Consider the following 26,527-nt stretch of genomic DNA (forward strand, 5'->3'; position numbering starts at 1 on the left):
ATACTCTGAGGGGCTTGAAGCTAAGTCTACTTAAATTAAGAAAGTTTGGACTTTCGTAAATGTGTAGGTAAAAAAATTGAAGGACAGGCAGGCAGTTACATAGTTTATAAATTAATTATAAATAAAAAATATCATAAGTGGGCTTTTTCTAAAATAAATATCGAAAACCTGATTCTTTCAAATCTGGACATTCTTGGGCTCATTCTACTCAGAATCGACAGCACTCTCCACCCTTCCATTAAAAAAAGACGTCCCAAAATGTCCACTCCATTACGTCACGTTTTATTATGAGAAAAATTTTCACTTGTATGGACGTGACGTAGTGGAATGTACAATTTTCATACAAATTTTTGGGACATTTTTTTTTATCATCAGGATTGAATATGCTAGTGATTCTGAGTTAAAAAAGAACCCAAAAACACCAGGATCCGTGAGAATCGGGTTTTCAATATTTATTTTAGAAAACGCCCAGGTATGATAACCTATCGGGATATGGTCAAACATAAAAAATCACTCTATTTAATTTAAATTGAATGCATTAAGGTGCAGTTTAGATAATGCCAAAACAAAGTACCTAATCTAAGGATAAAGGTAACATTATTTACACAAACTTAAATTTTGTAATGCAGAGACTAATCACATGCAACTTTATTAAATATATATATAAAGAAATATGGGTACATTTTAAGTCGTATTTTAAATTTTGTTCCTTTCTAACAAACACAAAATGTTAAAATTTTGGCTAAGGACACAAACAATTATCAAGGGCTTGAAGATCTACACATACATATTTATTTCAATTACCTATACAAGCTAAAACTAATAGTAATTAACTGCCTGCTTATTAGCGTAAAGTTTTAAAGTTTTGTGCCTTTTTAATACCTACTTACATCTTCTAAACTACTAAAATTAGGTACCTACATGCGCAATCATTTCATTTGCAGGTTACAGAATAAAATGAACCTTCATACATTATGATAAAGTTAATATTGCGTGTTATATAAAATAGTCGTTGCGGTTGAAAGGTTAATCTTCCTTTTCTTAATACAAATATGAGAATACGGAGTACGATGCCTTCACGATCTGAAAATAATTTAAAAATGTAAGACTATTTGCGCATGCGTTAGTTTTTGTATAGAAGAGACGTTTTCAAAAATCGCCCTTATTTATAACTAGGTACAGTCAGCAGCAGAAGTTGCTAAGCGGGCGAAATGGTCAAACTGATCTTGACGCGACTTTATTGTTGAGAAAATCCCATCAAAAACATTACATGTAAAAAGATGCAAGTCTCGCTATGCAATTCTTCTACTACAAAAAAGTTTTGAGATGTAATGTGAAACCAAGTCGGTTATTTTAGTCAGTGCCAGGGGGTGTTAAACCGTATCAATAAGATATCTTTAATTTTTAATACGTATAATGACTTGGCCATCGCACGGCTGCATAGTAACACAAGGATCATCGTCAACTAATAAAAATAATTAAACGTAACGCTAGCGTGCTAATCGCATCCAGTTTGAGCATTATACATATTTACGATTACGGTACGAGTAAAGCATTATGTGCGATTGCCAAGTCATACTTATGCAGTTCTTAAATCTTTAAAACGTGACTGATATTGCAATATTTTTAGGTTTTCTATGGCTTGATAAGCTGAAAACTACTTATGTTTAAAATTTGAAGCTTGTGGGTATGCTAGAAGTACCTTAGAATTATGATGACCATGAGTGAGTGAGTGAGTGAGTGAGTGAGTGAGTGAGTGAGTGTGTCAGTGTCGAAACTAAAGAACTTTGACGTACAATAATTCTTAAACTACAAGTTCAAATTGAATGTTTTTGAGAATATATCTAAAGCATGTTAAGCCATATATGTCACTGAAAATTCAGGGTTCCAGCTTTAGCCAGCACAAAATTACAGGACGTCAAAAATCGCCGGAATCGCTTCGGGAAAAGGATGGTACGGCTGTGCATCTTTGTTCTGCTCGCATTGGCGCGGGCACTGCCGTGCCCCCAGATAAGAGCGTGACAAAAGGTAATTTTGAACACGTCGCCCGCTTAGCAACTTTTGCTGCTGACTGTACCTAACAAAGAGGCATTAATTACTTATAAGTACTACAAAATGAATGAGCCTTACCGATACATACGATTGATAAGAGAGTTCTATGAATCCGAAACTCTTGATGATGACAGGTTTCTAAAAAAAATACGTAAGTACAGTAAACAAATTTAGCTTGCCAATTGGCAACAAAGCATTATTTAACTTGCCATTGGGCTCGAAAATCATTTATTGGTCAAGGAGTACATTACTACAACAAAATTCCTAAGCGTATAAAAAAAATTGCCAATAATAAATTTAAGAAAATTATTAAATATAAATTATAATAGAAAATCGTACTATCGTACACCGTAATCGTACACTGAAAATCAGCGTCGTAACTCTACTCATCATTCATTCATTCTACATTCTACATAGTGTCAGATTATTTGAATAAATAAGATGTACCTATGGGATACTTGTATTTGTATTAGTCAAGTAATTAAATAATAATAGTTTTAAGGAAAAAATGTGCATTAATTGACGGACATAAGTGTATATTGTATACCTACATGGCAAAATAAATTGAAAACAATACTGTCATACCTTTGTCGGTTAAGGCAGACTGTCGCAGTCGAAGGGTTAAACTATGACTAAATGTTACCTGACTTTGGGTCATAGCAATCAACATCAGTCGCCGAATTCGGTAAGAAGACATCTTCGTGCAGTTCTGCCATCCTGACATAAAGATGGCCGTCGGTAAATTGCCTGCCTGAAAACGTAAAAGTTGCCTTGTCATTTGTCGACAATATAGTCGATATAACAAATGTCAACAAACACACACAGAGAACAGAATAAGTAATAGTGTGGTAATAGTACTACCGTACAGAAAGGAAACTTCCTACAAAGTTTGACAGCGGTTCAGGGACGAATTATGCTGTCCCTTTCTAATGTATGGTATAGCACTATCCCTTGCGGCTAATTAGGGTTGTCAAAATTCAAGTAATTATCTTACCTGTGACACGCAAAGGAACGTCAAGTTGTGCCAACCCTAATAATTAGCCTCATGCATGACTTTCTTGAAATTTTTAAATCATTATTTATATCGTTTTAACACCGGAAAAATAAAAATACTTTTATAAACCTCCCCATAATATTATTAAAAAATTTAAAATGTTCAAAGTTTTTGAGCGGTTGAAACGCTCGGATGCGCGAATTTGACAAAACGGATGACGCTGACGTGTGAACAAATTCAACAAATAGGCAAATTTTTGTACTTTAAGGGTTCCGCACCTCAAAATGAAAAAACGAAACCCTTATAGGATCACTCGTGCGTCTGTCTGTCTGTCTGTCCGTCTGTTACAGCCTATTTTCTCGGAAACTACTGGACCAATTAAGTTGAAATTTGGACATATGTAAATTAGTGACCCAAAGATGGACATGTAACGTAAACAAATGAATTTTAAACATGGGGGCCACTTTTGGGGGGTAAATGAGAAAGTTAAAAAATAAAGTTTTTCAAACTATATCGTATTATACATCAAATGAAAGAGCTCATTTTGAGAATTTCAAATTTTATTTTTTTTAAACATAAGTTAGAAGTTATTTAAGAAAATAGCCAAAAAATTACCATTCCCCCCCTTTATCTCCGAAACTACTGAGTCTAAAATTTAAAGAAAAATACACAAAATAGTTCTTTACCTATAAATGACAGGAAAACCTATTAGAAACGTGCAGTCAAGCGTGAGTCGGACTTAATGTACGGAACCCTTGGAACGCGAGTCCGACTCGCACTTGGCCGGTTTTTATTATTTTATTTATTATTTTATGCAATTAAATGATAATTTAATAATGGAAACGCATTTGTAATATGATATAACGGCAACAAACATACGAATAAAAAATATTTCGTTCTAATATAAACTTCATGCATGAGGTTAATTGCTTGGAGCAATGCAGCGCCGAACGGAGCCGAGAATGTCCGAACGCTCTAGTTTCCTACCCCTGCCAAAGTGGCAAGTGGTGCAAATTTGGCATAGTCGGAGTAGGTATACCAACGATCTCCATTTCTATCGTTCTTTGATGACCGATATAGACGTAGACAGACGAGCTTCGAATTTTGTTATTCGCACTAGCTCTCCCGTGTGCATGATACCAAAGACATGTGTAACTTCGTATAAGATGAATAAAGTCTAATAAAAAAACGTGCCTCGGAAATCAAGAAAAAGTCATTCTCGGATACATGGCGCACACACCTTTGGCCTATGGTCGGCTAGATGGCGTTGACAACACCGTTTCATATTTAACAATTTTAACACTTAGGTATCAGTGAATGAACATGGGTCAAAATTATATAAAAATAATAAAACCATTTATCCATATATATAAATTTTTTCGATAGTTTTATACGTTTTCATTGAGTTGTAGTCGTGTGTCGATAGATGGCAGTAAATTTACTGTGACTACATAATTTACTATGACAGGACCCCTCTATACTATCTACAGGTACCTCAATAGTGACGTCTCCTGCGCTCGACATAAATAATCCAGTGCTGAACAGCATGCTTATAAAGGTGGTTAATATAGCCAACACGTGACCCAGAGAGCGATCAGAATCCTGAAACGAATTTTTATTATTATTTCTTTCTTGTTACTTTTTCGGTACAGTCAAGTTTAGTGTAAGAATGTGGGTGCACTCATGATACCCAGAAATATGCCCAGTATTGGCTCTTATTTATTTAAATTATCAGCCGTTTTTAAACTTGATCTGCAAAAAAAAATAGCAATTAAATCATTTGGACAGCATACAAATATTTTGTTGGCAATAAATATCGAGCTACAACTCATGTTCAGCAAATAATTCACAAACTGTCAACATTATAACCAATGTCGGTCTGCTTCTATTATAATTTATCAGCTTAATAAATACTTGAACTGCAAAATTATTATTTGATCAGCAAGATTAAAAAATTGGTCGGCAGAAAAAACATGTATCTAAGCAGTTTAATTGAAACGTATGCATATTAAAGGAATGGTAATCTGATATAATAAGGTGTATTACGTTTGATTTAAAAAATCAGCAGAGTTGCGGGCGGAGCGGAATCAGACTATCCACGTGGTCTTGTCTGTCCTACCCCTAGAGAGCTATTGCGGATTGGTAAAATGGAGGCTTTTCAAGTAGCAGTTTTGCTTAACTAAATTTGATTAATGGTGGATCGCTTACTGCCGCTCAAATAATTAATTTGCCAACCAAATCAATTTGGAGCAGCTCAGTATGACATTAATTGGGAACTGGTTTAGAAATACTTGCCTACCATAAGTTGCTGACCAAGTATCAATTTCTGCTGACCAAATACATTTTTGTTCATCAAAATCGGAATATTCTGCAGATCGATTAAATGACACTCTTTATTCAATATTTTGAATCAGCCAACAAGGCCCAAATGACAGCGAATGTGAAATCGAAAGTGAGTGAAAGGCCTTATTATTTTAGCAAATTAATAACTATGGTAGACAGACGGATGAAAGTGATCCTATAAATAAGCCCTATAAGGGCTCCGTTTTACCTTTTGAGGTAAGATGATGCTAGACGGTAAGTACCTTAAACTGTGACATGAGTTGCACCATTACACAGATGTTAACAACGATGTGTCCGCTGAACACGTTTCCGCAAGTTCTCTGCACTTGTTGCGTGCACCTACAAAAAAAACAAAAGCGAAAACCGATTCTGATTAAACAATTTGTTAAAGTTTTGATCTTGTTTTGATACGACCTCGACACGATTCGCAGTGTATTTCCCGCGCAGTAATCTGCGTGAGCAATCGTCAAGGGATCATAACAAGAGCAAATCCTTCCCTCTTTTTAAATGATTTGCGTTCAACATCTTTTTTTGTCCCTTTCGCAATCAGCCCAATAATGTAGATACCTGTCCGCAGACCTGCCTTTTCAGAAAATAGAGTAGAGGCAGAAAATTAAAACAAGAACTTTAAAGTAACATTTACTTAAAGTACAGTAACCGTTAAAATGTTTTTCTTGCGGATGGGACATTTTGCAAAACAAACGAAATTTTATGACGGGACATTTTGCAAATGGGGCATTTTGTTGACGGGACGTTTTGCTAAAGGAACAGAGAGATAAAGCTTAGGTATGGTTGATGAATTTGGCACTACACTTACCAAATGGTGGTAGCATGCAATCTTATACCAAGCTTAAGAGCTCTCTCAAACTTTTCTTCCTTCTCACTCTGACTAATCCTCTCATCAAATACCTCCGCGATACTCTTAAAGTACATCTGCAGGTTCATATACTGATGGCTGAGGGAGATGGTGACAGCGAGGACTATGAGATAGGCGGTGGTGACTCTGATCATCCATAGCCAGCTGAGGACGTAGACGCAGACGCGACTGACTCCGGCGAGAAGTGATCGGTCGTGGACATCGGGCCAGGCGGTTATCATTGTGACGAAAGTTTCATCTGTAAAATTTGCAGTTTTTCTGAATAGTGATGAATGATCATGAATGAAAGTAGCACCGCCCACAATCACTCTGCTTAGCTTTAATTAAGTTTACTGGTAAAGAATGCCTTACTTATGACCGTACGTATGCTTGATGGACTTAAGTATAAATATTATTCCAAAATATCGTTCGAGAAATGGGCTCGAGGTCAGGTATTTATTTGGTACTTACTATAATAAAAAATCCTAAGTACCTATTATACAATATCCGGATATTTCGCATTTGTTCGGAACACACCTACTATACTACTGCAGGGGCGTATTTTGAAATTTGGCGCCCCGGGCCTATTAGTTTCGACTCCCCAGATGGCATGGAAAAAAAATAAGTAAAGTAACGGGTTTATAAGGACGTTTACCTAACGTTTCACGTCAAAAATAATTAAACATTTTGTATAAAAATACAAAACATCTTACGTAACACGACGAAACACCGAGACGTTACGTAAACATCTTTAAAAACCCGTAGAAAGGGGGGCGGACTAAAAACCAGGCCCCAATTTCACATCGGTGACAGGTGCGACAATTGTAAAATCACTGTTGCTGACGTCACAGGCATCCATGGGCTACGGTTACCACTTACCATCGGGCGGGCCGTATTCCTGTTTGCCACCATCATTGTATTATTTAAAAAAACTTTATTATATCGGAAAAAAACAGATATTTCTCTTGCGAAGTTTCTGACAATTGTCAAGATTTAGAAGAATTGTAGGTAATTCTTGACAGGAAATGAGTCGGAATTTCGTGACAATTGTCGTGTTTCTTGTGACAATTGTTATAAACTTAGCAAGAGAAATATCGGTTTTTTTTCGATATAATAAAGTATTTTTTAATAATACAATGATGGTGGCAAACAGGAATACGGCCCGCCCGATGGTAAGCGGTAACCGTAGCCCATGGATGCCTGTGACGTCAGCAACAGTGATGTTTTACAATTGTCGCACCTGTCACCGTGGTGAAATTGGGGCCAGATGTAACGAAGTGTTATGGCGTGGTGGCATATAGCTCTGTAACTATACAGGATGATTCATGAGACGTGAGCAGGACTAATCCTGCACACTCAGTAACTGATAATTGATCGATCACCGTCGTATTTAGGCGAAACAACCACAGTTTTTCCTATTTTTTAACTTTTTAGTGAGGGCTAATTTAATTCTCTACAATCATGGTCACCCTACAAGACCTAATCGCTGAACATAAAAACTCTTTAACCGTAATGACAGCGTTATGATTACGAAGAAAATAACTGTCAAACTTGAGTGATATACGCGTTTTCAAAAGTAACCAGCCGTGATGACATTAAATTTGACACAGAGTATTGGTAGTTTAGTATTGTAATTTTAGGGTGACCATGCATGTCGTAAATAAATCAATAACTTTTTTTTTCAGCATGACTAAAAAATTAACGTTAATCTCACTACATCATCCTCCTGTATATGTAACTATAATAAACTTTATCTACACACGTATCATAAACCCTCTATGATACCTTCAAAATCCGTAAATAATGGCCCACATGTTAAACCGTTTTGTTACAGCAAATTTCTTATTTGTGAAAATGTTGTAATATAGTTAGTCAAACCAAATTGTCAGTAAATAAGAACAAAAAAAACCGGGCAAGTGCGAGTCGGACTCGCGCACGAAGGGTTCCGTACCATAATGCAAAAAACGGCAAAAAAAAACGGTCACCCATCCAAGTACTGACCCCGCCCGACGTTGCTTAACTTCGGTCAAAAATCACGTTTGTTGTATGGGAGCCCCACTTAAATCTTTATTTTATTCTGTTTTTAGTATTTGTTGTTATAGCGGCAACAGAAATACATCATCTGTGAAAATTTCAACTGTCTAGCTATCACGGTTCGTGAGATACAGCCTGGTGACAGACAGACGGACGGACGGACAGACAGCGGAGTCTTAGTAATAGGGTCCCGTTTTACCCTTTGGGTACGGAATCCTAAAAAATGATTATCTCTGTCTATGTTTGAAATGAGACAGTCCTTTGACAAACTATAGCTTCATTACTTTATCGAAATCGATTTGGTAATGCATTCAAATTTCGAACATCTCTGAAAAAAAAAGCAATTTGACCCCTATTCTAATATCAGTCGAGATGACGTTTTATTCGAAATCAAATGACAATTGGATACAATATTGACAAATCTCGCATGTTAGTTGGTATCGAGAGCAAGGCCTGTTCACTTCCTAAGAAAGTTATGTCCTGTGTGCGCCTGAGGCTTCTATGTGTGCTTTGGCCTCCTAAGTCAGCGTCAAATCATCAAATGTCAGTAGATTTGGAATGTTACAGTAAAGTATCCTAGAGGGCGCAGTGCAGCGCATGAAATTTTATTTTTTGGAAAAACAATTTAGATTTTAAATTCTTGAGACATTGACAAGTAACTTAGAACCAACTGATATTTTCAAACGTTGATTGTCATGTGCTTGTGGCACCCACAACATCTGTTTAGAATAAATTTAAGCTAGTGACAATGATTCTGGGTTCAAATCACGACGGTGCTTAATTTTTTATTTTTTTTATTTTAAGAAAAGTTTTATAATTTATATATTTTTATTCTTATTATCAATTGAAAATGACGCAAATTATTTTACCTAAAATTACAAAAACGCTTTTAATGTTAGCTTAGTACTAACGATGCGAACTCGTTTATTTAGGTACCTACTTATATGTTGCCTTACGTTTATACAGCAGTCAGCCTTACTTTCTGTACCTATCGTAAATATCGTAGTCATTGTTGGGCAGTCCTAAAAACTATTAAGTTCGCGAATTACATAAGAAGTAGGTATACCTTTACCTACATTTTATTGAAATTATATATAGTTATCATTTTACATAATCTCCTAATGTTGTTCCATCTAGATAGAATTTTAGGAAATGCAATGCTAAAGGAAATTGAGAGCATTTCCACGCTGGATGACTATATGGTCAGCCTTTCCACCTTTTCTAATATATATCACAACTAATTTAGCGTTAAAATAAATACTATCTATTATATTATTATTTAGAAACACAGTACTTAACCGTTTTAGTCAAGTTTTTAAAATTTACCTCCAACTTTTCGAGGACGGCGATGTCCCCGTTGTTTAAGAGAAGAGCCCGTCCCGACAACCACGAGGACTACGCCCCGTCGGAACTCGGGGTTAATTTTAAAAACATAATTATACGCGATTAAGTAAGTCCCGTTTGATAATGATTAAAAATCGTAAATTAATCGTGTGATAAAAAATAAGGTCATAAAAAGCCAAAAAATGAAATAAAATAAATAAATAAAAACAAAAAGAAATGCCTGTTTGATCATAATTTGAATTCTGTAATGGTGTTCTTCAACTGATTTAGTCGACTATGGTCTATAAGGAAAAAATACTAAGTATAAAAATGTCGGTAATATAAATATTGTCGAGAAAGAAAATTGGAGTAAAATATTATGGACTAAGTATAAAAATGCCGACATTTAAAAATTACTACTATGAGTTTTGACTGAGAATAAAAGTGACGAGAATGACTGAGTGTAAAAATGCCAACATTTGGACGGACTTTGATGTGGGTCACATAGAAGACATTATTGACATAATGAAATGAAGTCTGCTTTGCTGATGACACAGTTTACATTGGATTCTGTGATTGATTTCTTTAAATATTTTGTTATATTAAAAATTATGTTTTTCAATTTAGATTTTTTTTAATTACTTTTAAGTAGTCTTCTACTTCGTTTAAGTATGTATGGTATAAAGTTTCAGAAGATGATAGGCATTTCTATTTAAGGTTGTACCTACCTTCATCTTTTGTATTAGAATTGGGAATCTCGTGCACTTGGAAAGCTTTTTTTTTCATATTTTTGGATTGGAGGAACTCGTGATTCTGAGTGGACAACTGGACATACCTAATACTTACAAAAAATCCTAAAAACAAAAATGCAAGTTAGGGGTACAACCTTAAATAGAGATGTCCTGATATATGTATTTACATTATACCTTGACTAACATACAGAACCATATACATCTGAAATGCTGAGTGGGTAACGCATTCTTTATTAGGACAGATAAACGACATGAACTATAAAGGTTGTAACAAAAATGCTGGTGTTCTGTTTAAGGGCGTAATCAGTATCGTGGTCAGATTACGAAAAAGTTTAATGCATAAGCCTTTTTGTTTTTATGGGACAGGTCGTCCAAATAAACCTCCACGCAAATATTTTTATTTTCACGCAAAATATTTTTTTCCTATCAGAGCAGGATAACGCCCTTAAAAGGATCACCAGCATTTTTGTTACACCATGTATAAACAAGTGATCGATTTTTTTTATAATTAGACGTTCTAGATCAAATAGTTTTCACGACTAAATAATTTGTGGACATTTTTATTTATCGACGTTATTATACTTGGTTTTATATCTCGTCTAAATTATATATGGGTATTTCTATATACTTATCGACATTTTTATATCGGGGCATAAAAAGATTGAGACTATTTTATTTTTACAAATTAGACATTTTTATACTCAGTATTTTTTCCTTATAGGCCCCTTATAGTCGACTAAATCGTTCAACTTATTAGACTTATAAGGTAGAAGTACTAGTGCTCGACGCTGCACTTGTATTCGACATGGGCACTTTATGTCAAAGTGACAAGGATTAAATTTGAATACAGAAAAATCTTCGCCGTTCAAATTTAACCTATATTACTTTGACATAAAGTGCCCATGTCGAATACTAGTGCAGCGTCGAGCACTAGTACTCCTTCCTTACTCAATAGCTAAAAGCCACTAGACCATTTGACCACAGTAGATCCGGGCAAAAATGCCTTCTTATTTAAGTAACCCATTACTGTCAAAAATATCAAGTTTGATTTGATTTGAAATAGAGTTTTTCATTGTCGACTTATTGACATCCAAACGTTGCGAGCATGTTGCCCTTTAAACCATTTGGCAACGTCGCGCGGGGAAATCTTCTAAAAATGTATGTCCTTTTATATTTTGATATTTATGATTATGAATTTATGACGATTCTTCTATGTTGCAAATTGATTAAATTATCGAGAGAAAAATGCTAATGCAAAGAAAACAAGAAATATCCGTTTCATTTCTCATGCTATGAATTGAAAGAGGGTTATTGTTGTTGTAAAAGGTGTGCAGAAAATGATACGTTTCTGCACTAGAGCATTTTAGGATCCAATTCCAAGTATGATAATTTTTTTTTTTAGTTTTGACAAGCAATTGAAATTTGGGTATAAATGGATTTGTTATACAATTTCCATTCTGATATTTGACTCCCCATTCCATAAATAACGATACTTTTGGCTAAATTGTTAATTGAAAGTACCTACCGTCAAAAAATACCTAGGTACTGTAATTTTTTTTTTAAAACATGCATTTTACTTTCCTCGTATGCGAAATGAAAAGGAGAGTGTTTTAACTCGGGTGAAAGGCATTATTTTTGAAAAAAATATCATCAAGAAATGATCCCTTGGTTAACAATCTACTTTTGTTATGCACAAGCAGAACATATAGAATCTTGTTTATTTACAACAAGACGACATTTTTCTCCAAATATATATTTTTGAGAAAAATATAGCTACTTTAGTTTAAAAATCATTGTTACAATAAATATAGTCTTTTCCAGAGAACATTTATATTTCTGCCGAAACGAAAGCAGAATTCACAAGGCTTTTCGGTGGACGACCGTTACGCGAATGATTGTTTGGACTGACCTTTCTATTAAATGTATAGTTATTTGATAGTTATATAAATGTATTTTATTATATAATATAAGTTATATTAAATCTGGGAATGAAATTATATCAGAAAGGAGACTCTTAAATGAGTATACTCGTAACATGCTTTGTGCATTAAATATATCTCCCTCTATTGAGTGACGAAAAAAAAAATACACAGGTGATCTGTGTTGCGGTTTTAAAGTGCCATCTGTTACACCTTTGATAAATTAAAAATCAGTGCTTGTCAAATGAAGTCGCCATGTTAGAATTACACCTATACTATAAGCATCACTCACACAAACAAGCAATGGGGCAAAATTTTACCAATATTCAAAGGTTTTTTTCTTAATAATATTAATCAAAATCTAGTATTTTTTTACGTTATGCGTAGACAGAAATATATATTATATACTACCCAAACAAACATTACATATTCAAGTGAAGAAACCCTATATAATAGGAGTTATGGTGCCAAGAAAGTTTGTATGAAATTCGAGCAAGAAGAACCACCTTAAGCTTTGTCATTTTGACACTAACTTTTGCGTAACTCTAAATGACCCTTTACAATGTAATATTCATTTATTTTGTATGAAAAAGGGAAAACATTTTTTTTTTTCGAATTATGCAAAAAGCGATCTAACAGGTAGCTTCTATTAATGAACCAAGCAACGTTTTTAATTTAACGGAAATAAAAAAAAACACGGTTTATAAACAATTTCATGCGTGGTTTACAATTACATATATCCAGCTAGTTAGTTGATGATAATTAAATTATATATTTTCACTTATATTTTTTCAACTTGGTTTTAAACATTTTTAATGATTTACAATATTTCACTTCTTTAGGTACCTATTTCCATGTCAAAAGACATGATTGAAGTATTTATGTAGGTAAGTAGGTTGGTTATATTATATATATGAAGTGTACACCCTTACCTGAAAACAATACCTTAGTTAATCCTTTAACACCGTAGAATAGCACGGAGTTAAAGCAAAGAAGCACCAACGTACATGCGTAGATTTTGGTGCGTTTCAGCATAAGTGTCTCCGTCTCCAGATCATTGAAATCCTTCTTTAAGCCCACAGCTAAGGTAAATAGTATCTGCGTCACAGTCTCCTTATGGTGGTTCAGAGAGAGTGTGGCAGAGTACAGAATAATGTGTGAAAACCCCATCATAAGGCGGTCAGATTTCTGACTCTCCGTCAGATTGTTTTGAGTGAAGAATGACCCCAACTCTGCCACCATAAACAGAACAATCGCTGCGTTTATAACTTTCATAATTCTCTTGTACGCGTTCACGTACACCACAGGTTTTCCATTATCATCTACCCAGTAGTTCATGCTGCTGAAAACGAAGATAATTTTGTCCAATTTGTGGAAAAATTCTGTGTGTTTATTTTTCCGATATTCACGGGACTCCATTTTAGCGTTGGGTACGAAGGTAAGTTGTAAATTGAGGGTTTGGTTGGGATTAGCGTCATAATCATAATTATATTTCGGTAGGCTCGTTTAATTCCGGGGTCGGATTAACAACCTTAACACGTTCACTGCCAAGAACCTGATACATTTTATGGTACGTATAGTTTTCCTACATTGCTCCAATGTTTGCTTCAAATTAAGGAAATTATGAATATTTTTTAAACTACATATTAATTATTAAATATTTAGATGAATTTAAGAGCATCTCATCTAACATTTTTTTAATAATATTGTTTTATTGATAAAATCATTTATTTACATACAATATATATACAGTGGTACTATTAACGAAATTAATAACTAGCTTAAATCTATAGGCCCTTGAGGCATTGTACCAAGGATGCTGGCGGCATTACCTCGCTGTATCGCAATGCTGATACGTTGTGCGAGGTAGCCGCCAGCTCTTCGGTCACGAGTTACGTCAACCAGACGCTTCGCGATTTCTGCGAACAACTTATGCGCGCTGGGACCCCATGGACCTAGAGTTTCAACTACAGTAGAGACCGGTTATAACGACGCCCAAGGGACCGGTGATATTAGGTCGTACTAACCGAACGTCGTACTAAACGAACTGCCAATTTTAATATTTTTTTTAATCAAAATTATTACATCATTTTGTATTTATTAATACTTATGTAACAATCAAAGAAAAGAAACATTTCCATTAAAATATTTATCTACAATACTTTTATATTACAACACTTTGTCTTAAATGCAGAGACTTGTGTGTTTAGTTAGACTTAGAAGAAGTCACACACACGCGTACTCACTCAATCATCCGCAAATTACTCGAATCCCGTAAAATAAAAAGGAATCTAATCAAGATGACAATCGTACATCGACAATCAAATATTAAATAAGTTTTTTGTCAAACATTTCAACCCAAACTAAATTAGGATGCGTTGTTTTATGACCAGTGGTCGTACATTTTCCAGCATTTTTGGTGCAGCGGAGTGGTGTTAACGGAATTGGTATAAATAATTTCAACCCTAATGATTAATTCGCGTTAATTACGTTAACCTTAATTTACCATTTCAGATCTATACCAATTCCGTTAACACCACTCTGCTGCACCAAAAATGCTGGAAAATGTACGATGTCTGTTTATGACACAGTTCTTATGGCCACCTCCTGTGTCCAGCATCAGATCAGCTCGAAGTTACCAAAATATTGCATTGTCACCCAACTTACATACATAATTATGTACGTGAAGTTTAAGCTCAATTGAATATTGGGAATTGGGTTTTATTTAGTTTGCAAGATTACGTAAAGTCACATGACTATTTCATCTTACTGCGTATAGGCAAAGGGGCGAGGGAGTTGGGTGCGCGGGACGGAGTAAGCTTCTTACCAACAATTTATTTGTAAAAACTACGTCGCTCGTCGTTGTACCCGGACTTGACGGACGGATTTTGTGTCAATTTCCGTCGTTAAAAGCGGTTGGTCGTTATAAACGGTTGTACTTTCATAGTAGCTTGTACTAAAACCAACCACGTGCCTATACTTACGTCGCTATAAGCGGTTGTTTGTTATATGCGAAGTCGTACTAACCGGATTCTACTGTATATTGTTTTATATATCTGAAGCAATAATAAGGAGCAAAAGATACCCATTGTTTGGGGTATCATTGATCCGACCTATAGTTTACTAGGGACGCAAAGTTAACCCACTGTGAGCCAAATTAAATAGGCGGCATAAAAAGAGAATTCATTATACCAACGCAGCAATCCAAAATATGTATATATATTCATTTTCGTTTATATGAGTACCTATATAAATACAAACATAGGTATACTGGTATAGTCACCACACGGGATTGTTAAGCCAGGGTTCTTGCTAAATCGGAAATTCTATAGCGTAAATAAGTATTGAACAACTGTATCAATGTAGCGGGCCCTAAATGGCGCAACAATCGCGGAGCGTGACGGTACATAGAAATATAGGTATTAGAAGATAAGTCGTCTTTCAGAATTGGAGCATAATTACCCACAGGGGAGCAAAGTAGAACCATTTTACGATATTGATAATGGGGCGCTTGGCACTCGCAGTGTTAATTGCTTAATTGTCATTTAATTGTACAATTTCTAAGAAGGCAAGGGTTATGATGATATAATAATCATAATAACGAATAATTGCTATCAGGTGTGATGGGCTCCACGAGCAAAGTACCTTATACCTTTAATGTAATTAGAAATAAAACTTCTCACTTAGCTAACAAACTATTATACTATAGATTAGGCTAAGTCCTCCAGTGACATCTGTAATTTTTATTTACAACTAGAAGTTCGCTCCGAACTGAGAACTTGCGGTTCGCCAAAAAGTTCGATCAATTGAATGCAACTGGCTAGTCGGTAGTCGGTAAGCACAAATGGATCGAAAACCGCGTGCGTGCGAAGGTCTGTGGAGCCTTGGATGTGGTAACTGTGGTAAGCCATAATCTTTCTTGTCAAATACCTACCTATGTTATGTGGGTCTCTATTGGTTCCCATAATTTTTTGTTCCGATTTTTTCAGTCCATAACGTTTCCCATCATAATGTTTATTAGTCATATTGTCAATAGTCATAAAGTTTAACAATATAAATCGCAGTTCCGATTTTTGCAGGTCATTATTATTGTTAGTCATAAAATTTGTTACTCATAATATTCAAAGTCCAGAAGGTATACCATTACATAATGTTGAAGGCAATTAAGCTTACAATAATCGTTGTAAGGTCTTTTTTCGCAGGTTATAATGATAAGTATGGACTCTATTGCATTTCCTAAATTTTAAGTTCCGATTTTTTTAGACCATAACGTTTTCCATCATAATTTTTATTAGTCATATTGTCAATAGTTATAAAATTAAACAAAACATATTGCATGCTTGCCTACCTACCTGGGGATTATTTTTTATTTGGCTTACTGATTTTCCCTCCATTTCTTATTTTTCATGTAGTTTATTAAGCCATTTCGTCCCGTCAACGAGTCGACGGAGCCCCGCTTCGCGGAGCTCCTATTTCCGCTCTGAGGGACACAAGGTAACTAACGAACCTACCTGAGGAAACAGATTTTTTATTGTTTGGCTTACTGATTTCCCCGCCATTTCTTATTTTTAATGGAGCTTATTATTATTAAGCCATTCCGTCCCACCAATGAGTAGACGGAGCCCCGCTTCGCGGGGCTCCTATTTCCGCTCTGAGGGACACAAGGTAACTAACGAACCTACCTGAGGAAACAGATTTCTTTTGTTTGGCTTACTGATTTCCCCGCCATTTCTTATTTTTCATGTGGCTTATTAAGCCATTTCGTCCCGCCAACGAGTCGACGGAGCCCCGCTTCGCGGGGCTCCTATTTCCGCTCTGAGGGACACAAGATAACTAACAAAACGACCTGAGGATACAGATTTCTTTTTTCTTTATATGAAGGATGTTATTGATTTGGTTTCTTAGACGTAATTCACTTTAGTCATTAGAAATGCGGGTCCCTTTATTTGACATAATTATTGAAAGTCATAATGTTTAATATTATAGCACCTAAATATTAGAATATTAGAGGATATCATTTTCTGACTATCGAAATTCGAAACAGTAAGTTTATGGGAAACAAAGGGATGACATTAAAACGATATGATTAACCATGGACCTAGAATACTACGGACGTAGTTTTGCTAAGACAAAAACTGTGATTCCATCATCCACCAATTTCCTAGTATTTACGCGTAACACACACACATTGACAGTTATCTCAATGCCCTCATCCACCAATTTGCCGTCAGACGGATCGAAACGTCAGTGAAGTAAATATGTCCAAGAAAAATGTAAAATATGCCGGCATGCGTAGTTAAATCCTGCAAGATTTGTACCGATCGAAAGAAAAAAAGTGACGGAATAACTTTTCATAGCTAATTTTATCAATTATCACGGTATAGTACATAAAATCTCCATATTTCATTGTTTATAAATGCGAAACAGGAGTGTGACCAGTAAGTTGAATAGGGTAATTTCCCGAAAGTAGGGTAATTAATGCCCTTCTTATTAAATCATAATGTATATAAAAGAGATAATTTAGGATATTTAGGTAAATAGCTAAATTAATGATTTTGCATTTCAAACTAGGTCGGTATGGTAATTTCCCGATAATAAGGAGATTAAAGACGTTTACATGAATAATGTTTGATAGTTAACGTTTATTTGTTATGTAAGGTAAACATACTCATGGTGCTCGACGCGGTCCCAGTCCAGTACATGTCATCTTGAAACTTAAACCATTGTCAATATAGGTGACAGCAAGGTGTCATCTATTGGGCATTAACATGTCGAGCACTAGTACATTTACCTTATATTTATTTTTTGTTTAAAACCAGATGTGTTACAAGTTAAATATCATTAGGTATTGAAAATAATATTTGCACAAAGAAATTTGCAGGTAATGCGCATTTTCAAGACCTATAAAATCAGTTAGGTACACACAATTTTATTGTCTAACGTAAAACTGTCCTACTTTAAACAATATTTGAAAACAAGGACGATATTGAAAATAATTGTTTCACCATTAGGGGAGAATTTGTGTTACATGGTATCACTCGTCTACACGCACACTTTCAAACCATCCGCCATTGCAGTGTCACAGTTTGTCTTAAGTGACATTCCCTCTGTCAAATATATAACTCTATGTGATTAACGACCATTAGTCCGATAAACTATACGCCTTAAAATATTTCTGAATAATTATTGATATTACCTTTGAATGTTATACTTATCAATTTTATAACTTTTGTGATTATAGCGTTAAATATTATAGATGTTTAACTTTAGAACTATGAAACGTTATACTTAACAAAAATTATGACTATTGATGTTTATGTCTATAAATTATATGGATATCAATTTCTGACTATGGAAATTCGAAACAATAAGTCTATGGGAAACAAAGGGATCCCATGTTATGTTTATTTTATTTCGTTTTTATCTTCGCAATTATTTTAATAGGTATCGTAAATTAAAAAAAAACAACGGGTTGCACTCCGGGAGTGCCGACAGAAGTAAAAGCTCAATGACTAGTCCAAAATGTCTGCAGCACTATATATAATTGACCCATCCTCCTTTCTATTGAAATTGCTGGCCAGTGAGCTTAAATTTGTAGCGTTCATTGTTTAAAATTCGAATAGAAAGTGTAAAGTTACTTTGCAGACCTCGCATCTAAATATATTTGGTCATGATATTTTGAGTTTTATTCACCAGTACTAGAGTTCACTTTTATTAGCGATTTCACCGAGATGTAGCTTTATTAAATTATATTTGAGTGATATAAAGTTAGAATGTGAGATCCTCGTATTTCAGCCCGTACAAGATTAGAACATTGAGCTTTATTGCTTAATATAAAAGTCCAGTTTTAAATAATTGACCTGATTATGATACGTTATGACTAAAGTTCTTTGGTGAATAACATTGTCCGTGACACATGACGTCAGCGTTACGTTACACGTTACGCTGAATCGAGTTTATCATTTTTTCCTCACCTCAAAAAGTGCTCAGCGCCGCTAAAGAAGATTTCACTTCAAAAAAAGAACAAATGTTATAAATGTGTAAACCGAGCACTTTTATTTAATTTGGTATCAAACTTGACCATACTTTCAATCAAATAAATGGCCAGATTATAAAGGCCCCTCACAAATAGTTTTTGGCCATCTAGCCTCTTATAGCACAGAATAACTAATAGTACTACTTATAGCTCCATACCCTCTTGATCAAGCCTGCTCAAAATTTAAGGTTTAAAATAGTTATAATCCATTCATCTATATATACGTTTACCGTATTTCATATAAATTAAAACAAATTTACTTAAGTTATTGTCCATCAAGATATCTCTGAAAACATCGAAATGCCGAGACTTGCCCTTAGCCAGCCGTGAGTTCGAAGTTGAATGTAAGAACTTCACTTCGCTTCGCTCGCTCGTTCGAAGAATTTAACTTCGCTTCGCTCTCTCGTTCGATAAACAATTTATTACCCGACTACGGCAACGCAAAAGGAGGGTTATGATTTTGACCGGTATGTATGTGGGTATGTATGTATGTATGTATGTTCATCTGTTCCCTCATAACTTCTAAAGTACTTATTATAAATTAACAAACGATGTGTCATTCGAATCGTCTTAATCGTCCTCTGGTTATAGGCTATATGGCGTCACAAAAAAATGAACACGGCGCCCTCCAGAGGTCATAAAGTCACGAACCAAAAAAATAACATTAAGTAATGATGACGTGTTATACATCATTTGAAAGAGCTGAATTAGCACATTTCAAATATATAAATATTGTTAGCTTTTGCACCCGGCTTTGCTTGCATGCGCCATATAAAACATTAATTTATCGGTTAGGTAATTCGAACTATGAATCTACAAGCGCTCTGGATTCTATCCGCGTGTTACGCGACTACGGCGATACAAGAAGGTTTTTGCAAAAGAAATTTGTTTGGCCGCTATACATGGTGTTTTTTTAATGTCCTGCAACATTTTATAACGTGAATAGGTATAGAAGTCCTGATCAGCCAAAATGTATGAAACAGTCAATTTTTTTACAAGACACGTACGCGCTCCGAAGACGGGCGCCTTCGGCGCCCTCATACTAAAAGAGTCGGGCAGAGCCCGACGTACGCGTTCCAATGCCGGGCGGCTTCGGCGCCCTCATACTAAAAGAGTCAGGCGGAGCCCGACGTACGCGTTCCAAAGCCGGGCGACTTCGGCGCCCTCATACTAAAAGTGTCGGGCGTAGCCCGACGTACGCGTTCCAATGCCGGGCGCCTTCGGCGCCCTTATACTAAAAGTGTCGGGCGTAGCCCGACGTAACGCGTTCCAAAGCCGGGCGCCTTCGGCACCCTCATACTAAAAGAGCCGGGCGGAGCCCGACGTACGCGTTCCGAAGCCGGGTGCCTTCGGCGCCCTCATACTAAAAGAGTCAGGCGTAGCCCGACGTACGCGTTCCAAAGCCGGGCGCCTTCGGCGCCTTCATACTAAAAGTGTCGGGCAAAGCCCGACGTACGCGTTCCAATGCCGGACACCTTCGGCGCCCTCATACTAAAAGTGTCGGGTGTAGCCCGCCGTACGCGTTCCAAAGCCGGGCGCCTTCGGCGCCCTCATACTAAAAGTGTCGGGCGTAGCCCGACGTACGCGATCAAATGCCGGGCGCCTTCGGCGCCCTCATACTAAAAGAGTCGGGCGTAGCCCGACGTACGCGTTCCAATGCCGGGCGCCTTCGGCGCCCTCATAATAAAAGAGTCGGGCGTAGCCCGACGTACACGTTCCAATGCCGGGCGCCTACGGCGCCCTCATACTAAAAGAGTCAGGCGGAGCCCGACGTACGCGTTCCAATGCCGGGCGCCTTCGGTGCCCTCATACTAAAAGAGTCAGGCGAAGCCCGACGTACGCGTTCCAAAGCCGGGCGACTTCGGCGCCCTCATACTGATAGTTTCGGGCGTAGCCCGACGTACGCGTTCCAAAGTCGGGCGCCTTCGGCGCCCTTATACTGAAAGAGTCGGGCGTAGCCCGACGTACGCGTTCCAAAGCCGGGCGCCTTTGGCGCCCTCATACTACTGCGTGCATTTCTGTACTGAGGACGCCCTCGCAAAAGTAATATAAAGTGACTTCAAAAAGTTAGTAACGAAATCATGACCCCAAAATTAATTAAATATAAAATAAGTTCAAAAACGAAAACCCGACTACTGCAAATCGCGCTCTAAAAAGTATATAAAAAAAATGCTAACATTTATTATATTTCCTGCTTGATAATTTCAGATAAGAATTCTATCTTGTTTCATACTTTTTAGAGCGCCATTTGCAGTAGTCGGGTTTTAGTTTTTGAACTTATTTTTTATTTTTAAATCATTTAATGACGATGGCCGTCATCGGTGACTGTTCATTATTTAGGGGACTAAATTGACGATAAGTTAACGTTACTTGATAGGGGTAGAAATGTTAAACTGTCTATAATTGCAAACGAGTTTGCCATAATTATTGTCTTTTTTATTATAATTAAATATTTCAGAAAAAATTTATATACCTGAAAAATGTACCTTATGTATATGCATAAAAATGGTACCTATCCCAAATAGTTTAAAAAACATCAAAGTTCGACCTATTTATAAGGGTAAGGGCGACATGAATGCATTTAAGAACTTCAGACCCATATCCTTAATTCCACTTTTTTCAAAGATCTTTGAACACCTATTGAGCGGCAATCTTATGTCATATTTCAACTTAAACAACATACTAAATAAGCAGCAATATGCATATCAACGTGGAAGGTCAACAATTGACGCGGCACGCGACGTGGTAACCAGGGTGACCGGCCACCTCGACGGCGGGCGACAGGTCGCAGCTATATTCTGCGATTTGTCGCGCGCCTTCGAGCTCGTCAGTCATCCTCTTATCCTAGCCAAGCTCGAACACTATGGCGTCACAGACAGCTTCTTACATGTAATCGCCTCCTTTTGAAAAGGGCGTAAACAGCTGACGTCTGTCCGCGGCGCAAAGTCCAGCCTTCTCGAGTTGGGAGACATTGCGGTGCCACAGGGTTCCGTGATCGGATATAATTTATTCTCAATACTAATGAACGATTTCACAACCGCCACGGATGATGCCGAGATCGTGATGTTTGCTGACGACGGTTGTGTGATCGTTGCGGCTGACAGCCAGGATCTACTTGGAATAAAGCTAACCAAAGTTATGAACCAAGTGGCATCGTGGTTTTCAGTCAACGGTATGATACTTAATGTAGATAAAACAAATATAGTTCATTTCTGTTTGCGTGGTAAAAAGTACCAACCGCTGCTCATCACGTGCAACGGCCAGGTCGTCCCACAGGTTGATCAAGTGAAATATCTCGGTCTTGTTATAGATAGCAAACTATCATGGAGTCCACACATAGACTGGTTATGCGACCGCATGTCGTCTGCCTGCTTTGCACTAGGTAGACTGCGACCTAGTCTTGACCCGGCCAATGTCAGGAAAGCCTATTTTGGCTACGCCCATTCCTTACTTACATATGGTGTTGACCTGTGGGGGGATGCCGCAGACCGAATGAGACCATTCATAATGCAGAAACGCGCGATCCGTTGTATATCAGGGGTCCCATGGGACCATCCAGTTCAAGAGTTATTTAAAGCCACTAAAATACTCACCTTACCGTGTGTATATATTCTCGAAGTGGCAAAGTACGTACGACGTAATCTTTCGGACTTTCCGACCCGTGGAGACGCACGAGGGGCGAATAGCAGGAGGTGCGACGAACTGCGACCTCCTCGAACACGGCTTGCCAAATCGAGAAAATGTCTACACACGATGGGACCCAAGATATACAATGCATTGCCACAAGAAATAAGGAATGCCACCAGCTACTGCTCGTTTAAAAATAAACTGAAAAGTAAACTAGAGGCTGAGGCCTACTACTCGTTAGACGCCTATTTTCGAGTGCCAGACTAACCAATATGTACCTATAAATATTATGTGACATCAAATTGATATACCTAACAAATAACAACTGGTAAGTTAACTAACTAATTTGCAAATTATAACGGACATTGTAAATTGTAATAGATTTTAAGTACCTAGTATTAAGATATAATGACATGTAAAAATATTTTTTATCAATAAATGATCGTATCGTATCGTATATTTACAAAAAACCAGAAAACTAGGTATACAGAAAACCTCGGGTTTTTCCCCAAGAGAAGAACAGTCCATTGTTACTTAACACTTTCCCACTGAATGAAACTGAAATCAAACTGCGTTCGAGCGACATACTAATACCTCGACGAAATGAGTGCCGTTCATTTCTGGGTTAACAATTTACTACATACCTGTTATCTAAATTGTAGGTATCGCTGGTGAGTATTTTCTACCTAAGCCATTAATATGACTGGGAAATAAAACAACTCTTGAGGCTTGTAGGATATACAGGGTGTAAACGTTAAGTGTAGCCAGGCTATAATTCCGTAAATATAACAGATATCAGAAAACTTCAAATTGATATCGAAAGTGCGTTACCCAATGAGTAAAATTACATTAATAACATTTTTTAAATAAAAGCAGAAATATCCCAAACATTAACTTCAAACCCTCCCATACATTTTAGTACGGCGACTCACCACTCAAAGAACGTTGGTGTCGTAAGAGACAAAACTGCTTGAGATTCATTATTTGCGATAATAAACTGTAATAAAATAATAAAACTACCGTTTATGAAATAATATCACTATTCGACAAACTATGCATTCTTGTGGTACACTTTACGGAAAAACTATCGCACTGTTAGATTTGAGATTTAACATAGTAATGTAAATTCATGTCTAGATGTGTTATCAAACATAAAAATATCATTTTATAAACCTAAAAAAATAAAATAAAGGAATAACACTTTGTATTACTACTAACGCCATCTGTTAGCAAAATAATGTATTAACATTCGTGCTAATGTTCATTATTTCTTTCTCTAACAGATGGCGTTAGTAGTACCTAAATAAATAAATAAATATTTGACATTCTTACATAAATTGACTAAGCCCCTCAGTAAGCTTAAGAAGGCTTAATTGTGTTGTGGGTACTGAGACAACGATACCTACCTATGTATGTGATTTTTTCAATTTCAATAATGTACGCCATTAACAACGATGAATACAAAAGTGGGTTAAAAATTTGGATTCAGATCCACCTTGCTTCGCTTGGTATGAATTCCAATTTAGCAATTAAGTTTCTGTGAATACTAGAACATTCTATCCTATCATTCACTGCGGCAGCGGAGGTCAATTTACTCGTGTGTTTTGTGACGCTTTTGAACTGATCAATCATGTTACCTATGTTAGCAAACTTAAATCGTGTATTTTCAGTTCAGGAAACAGTTTTGGCGCCATTCCTTTATTACGTAAGACGATTTTGGGTTTGAGGGGGGTCGATCATATCTTATTTTTTCTTACAAGGGGGAGGGAGGGGTTTTCAAAGTTCTTATGTAAGATCACAAAGATGCGATTTTTTTAATTTCTATGAAATTATGACGTTTAAAATAATATTTCCACACTCTGTGCTATCAAACACGATGCAGAGTTAGCTTAAACGGGTTCCAGTACCTTTGTAGGTACAAATAAACTGGGTACTTACACTACATAATTCCGAAATATTTTATGCCGAATTTTAGAATATCGAATTTTATTATTCCGTTTTTTAAATGCTCGACCCATCAAAATTCCGACTGTCGTAATTACGAACGATGAAAATCACGAAAGTATAATTCCGAATAGCAAAAAAACGATTTTTTTAAATTCCTAACCACATAATTCCGGATATAAAAATTCCGATAGTGATAAACACCAAATTTAACATTTACGATTTATGAAATCACGAATTTCGAAATACCATTATTCCGTAAATTTTAATTCCGACTCCACGTGACTCCTATTTTAAATATCCCCATTTTTTAAATTCCGAATTTATCGATTCATGCTCCGCATCTGCTCCGGTGCTACGGGCAAAGCAGCCCCTTCGCCCTTGCGTATCAAAGCGCAGGCACAATAAATGCTCACCTCCGCAGCTTCGGCTTGCAGTTTATTTTCGTGGGGTCGCAGTTCTAACCTAACCTAACCCACTTTACTGGCAACAGTTCGTTTTCTTAGGGGTCGCAGTTCTAACCTAACCTAACCCACCTTTCAGGCAACAGTTTGTTTTCGTGGGGTCGCAGTTCTAACCTAACCTAACCCACTATTATGGCAACAGTTCGTTTTCTTGGGGGTTGCAGTTCTAGACAACAGTTTGTTTTCTTGGGTGACGCAGTTTTAACCTAACCCACTTTTCTGGCAACAGTTTGTTTTCGTGAAGTCGCAGTTCTAACCTAACCTAACCCACTTTTCTGGCAACAGTTTGTTTTCGTGAAGTCGCATTTCTAACCTAACCTAACCCACTTTTCTGGCAACAGTTTGTTTTCGTGAAGTCGCAGTTCTAACCTAACCTAACCCACTTTTCTGGCAAGAGTTTGTTTTCGTGGGGTTACTGTTCTCTGATTTTAAGTATTCGGAAATAACACAGTCGTGATTTTCTTCTTTCGTGGTTTTCAAAGTCGTAATTTCGATATTTCGAACATATAAAAAATGGGGATTATGAAAATCGAGGTTATGAAAGTCGGAAAAACATATTTCGGAATATTTGGGTGTTCCCAAATAAACTAATATAAACCAAACGTGTACTCCAATTTTTAAATTCTCACGTAATATAAATATGGTAATATAGGGGGAGGGGGAGTCAGCCTATTCTTATTATTTCTTACGTAGGGGGGCAGGAGGTCAAAAACTGTCAAAAATTGTCTAACGTAATTAATGAATGGCGCCTTTAGTGTTACTATTGCTATAAAGAAAAGCCCGCTGCTAATAGACGGCGATTTGGGGCAAATTTTCTATATATAGTTTATTTTTAAGCTTAGTTTTTAATTTTAGTTTGTATTTTCTATTTTAAGGCTTTTTACTGTTTAAAAAGAGTATTTGGCTGTATTTAAAATAAATGAATTATACCCAGTTGAAAAAAAAAAAAAGAAAAGCATAATTAATACAAACTTCAGTGATTTAGGGCCGATGCAGACGGACTACAACCCGACTGCAACTTGTATGGGAACTGCACGCCAATTGCAATGTCGGCGTGCAGTTCAACAAAATGACCCAGAACCCTGGCAGTTCCTAGCGGAACTCAGGTTTGGTGCAACAAAGGCACATTATATTTTGGGCATCCGGCTCGTTTTGATGAGCACTTAGGAGAGTAGTACCCAAA

At 36.6% G+C, this 26,527-nt stretch overlaps 2 protein-coding genes across 2 annotated transcripts in view; one reads left to right on the forward strand and one right to left on the reverse strand.

Moving 5' to 3' along the window:
- Positions 1–1,041: 1,041 nt before the first annotated feature.
- On the reverse strand, positions 1,042–13,722 carry LOC134792011 (putative odorant receptor 69a). Its single transcript, XM_063763124.1, has 7 exons — positions 13,206–13,722; positions 6,207–6,504; positions 5,632–5,728; positions 4,541–4,648; positions 2,696–2,803; positions 2,131–2,190; positions 1,042–1,083 (listed from the first exon to the last, which is right to left on the reverse strand). The coding sequence occupies exons 1-7, from the start codon at positions 13,690–13,692 to the stop codon at positions 1,042–1,044; spliced, it is 1,200 nt and encodes a 399-aa protein (XP_063619194.1). The 5' UTR covers positions 13,693–13,722.
- Positions 13,723–15,499: 1,777 nt separating this feature from the next.
- The window catches only part of LOC134791999 (dynactin subunit 4), a 252,550-nt gene continuing 241,522 nt past the window's right edge, over positions 15,500–26,527 (forward strand). The window contains exon 1 of the mRNA XM_063763112.1: positions 15,500–15,514. The gene's annotated coding sequence lies outside the window, so the exon portion shown is untranslated. The remainder of the gene's footprint in view (positions 15,515–26,527) is intronic.

Source organism: Cydia splendana, chromosome 7, assembly GCF_910591565.1.
Source record: "Cydia splendana chromosome 7, ilCydSple1.2, whole genome shotgun sequence".
Lineage (NCBI taxonomy): Eukaryota > Metazoa > Arthropoda > Insecta > Lepidoptera > Tortricidae > Cydia > Cydia splendana.

Coding starts and splice junctions, on each gene's coding strand:
- LOC134792011 (XM_063763124.1), bottom strand. CDS start 13,692: ATGGAGTCCCGTGAATATCGGAAAAATAAACACACAGAATTTTTCCAC. Junction 2,191..2,695: donor TTGCTATGACCCAAAGTCAG/GTAACATTTAGT, acceptor TATTTTTTTTAG/AAACCTGTCATCATCAAGAG. Junction 1,084..2,130: donor CTTATCAATCGTATGTATCG/GTAAGGCTCATT, acceptor AATTATTTTCAG/ATCGTGAAGGCATCGTACTC.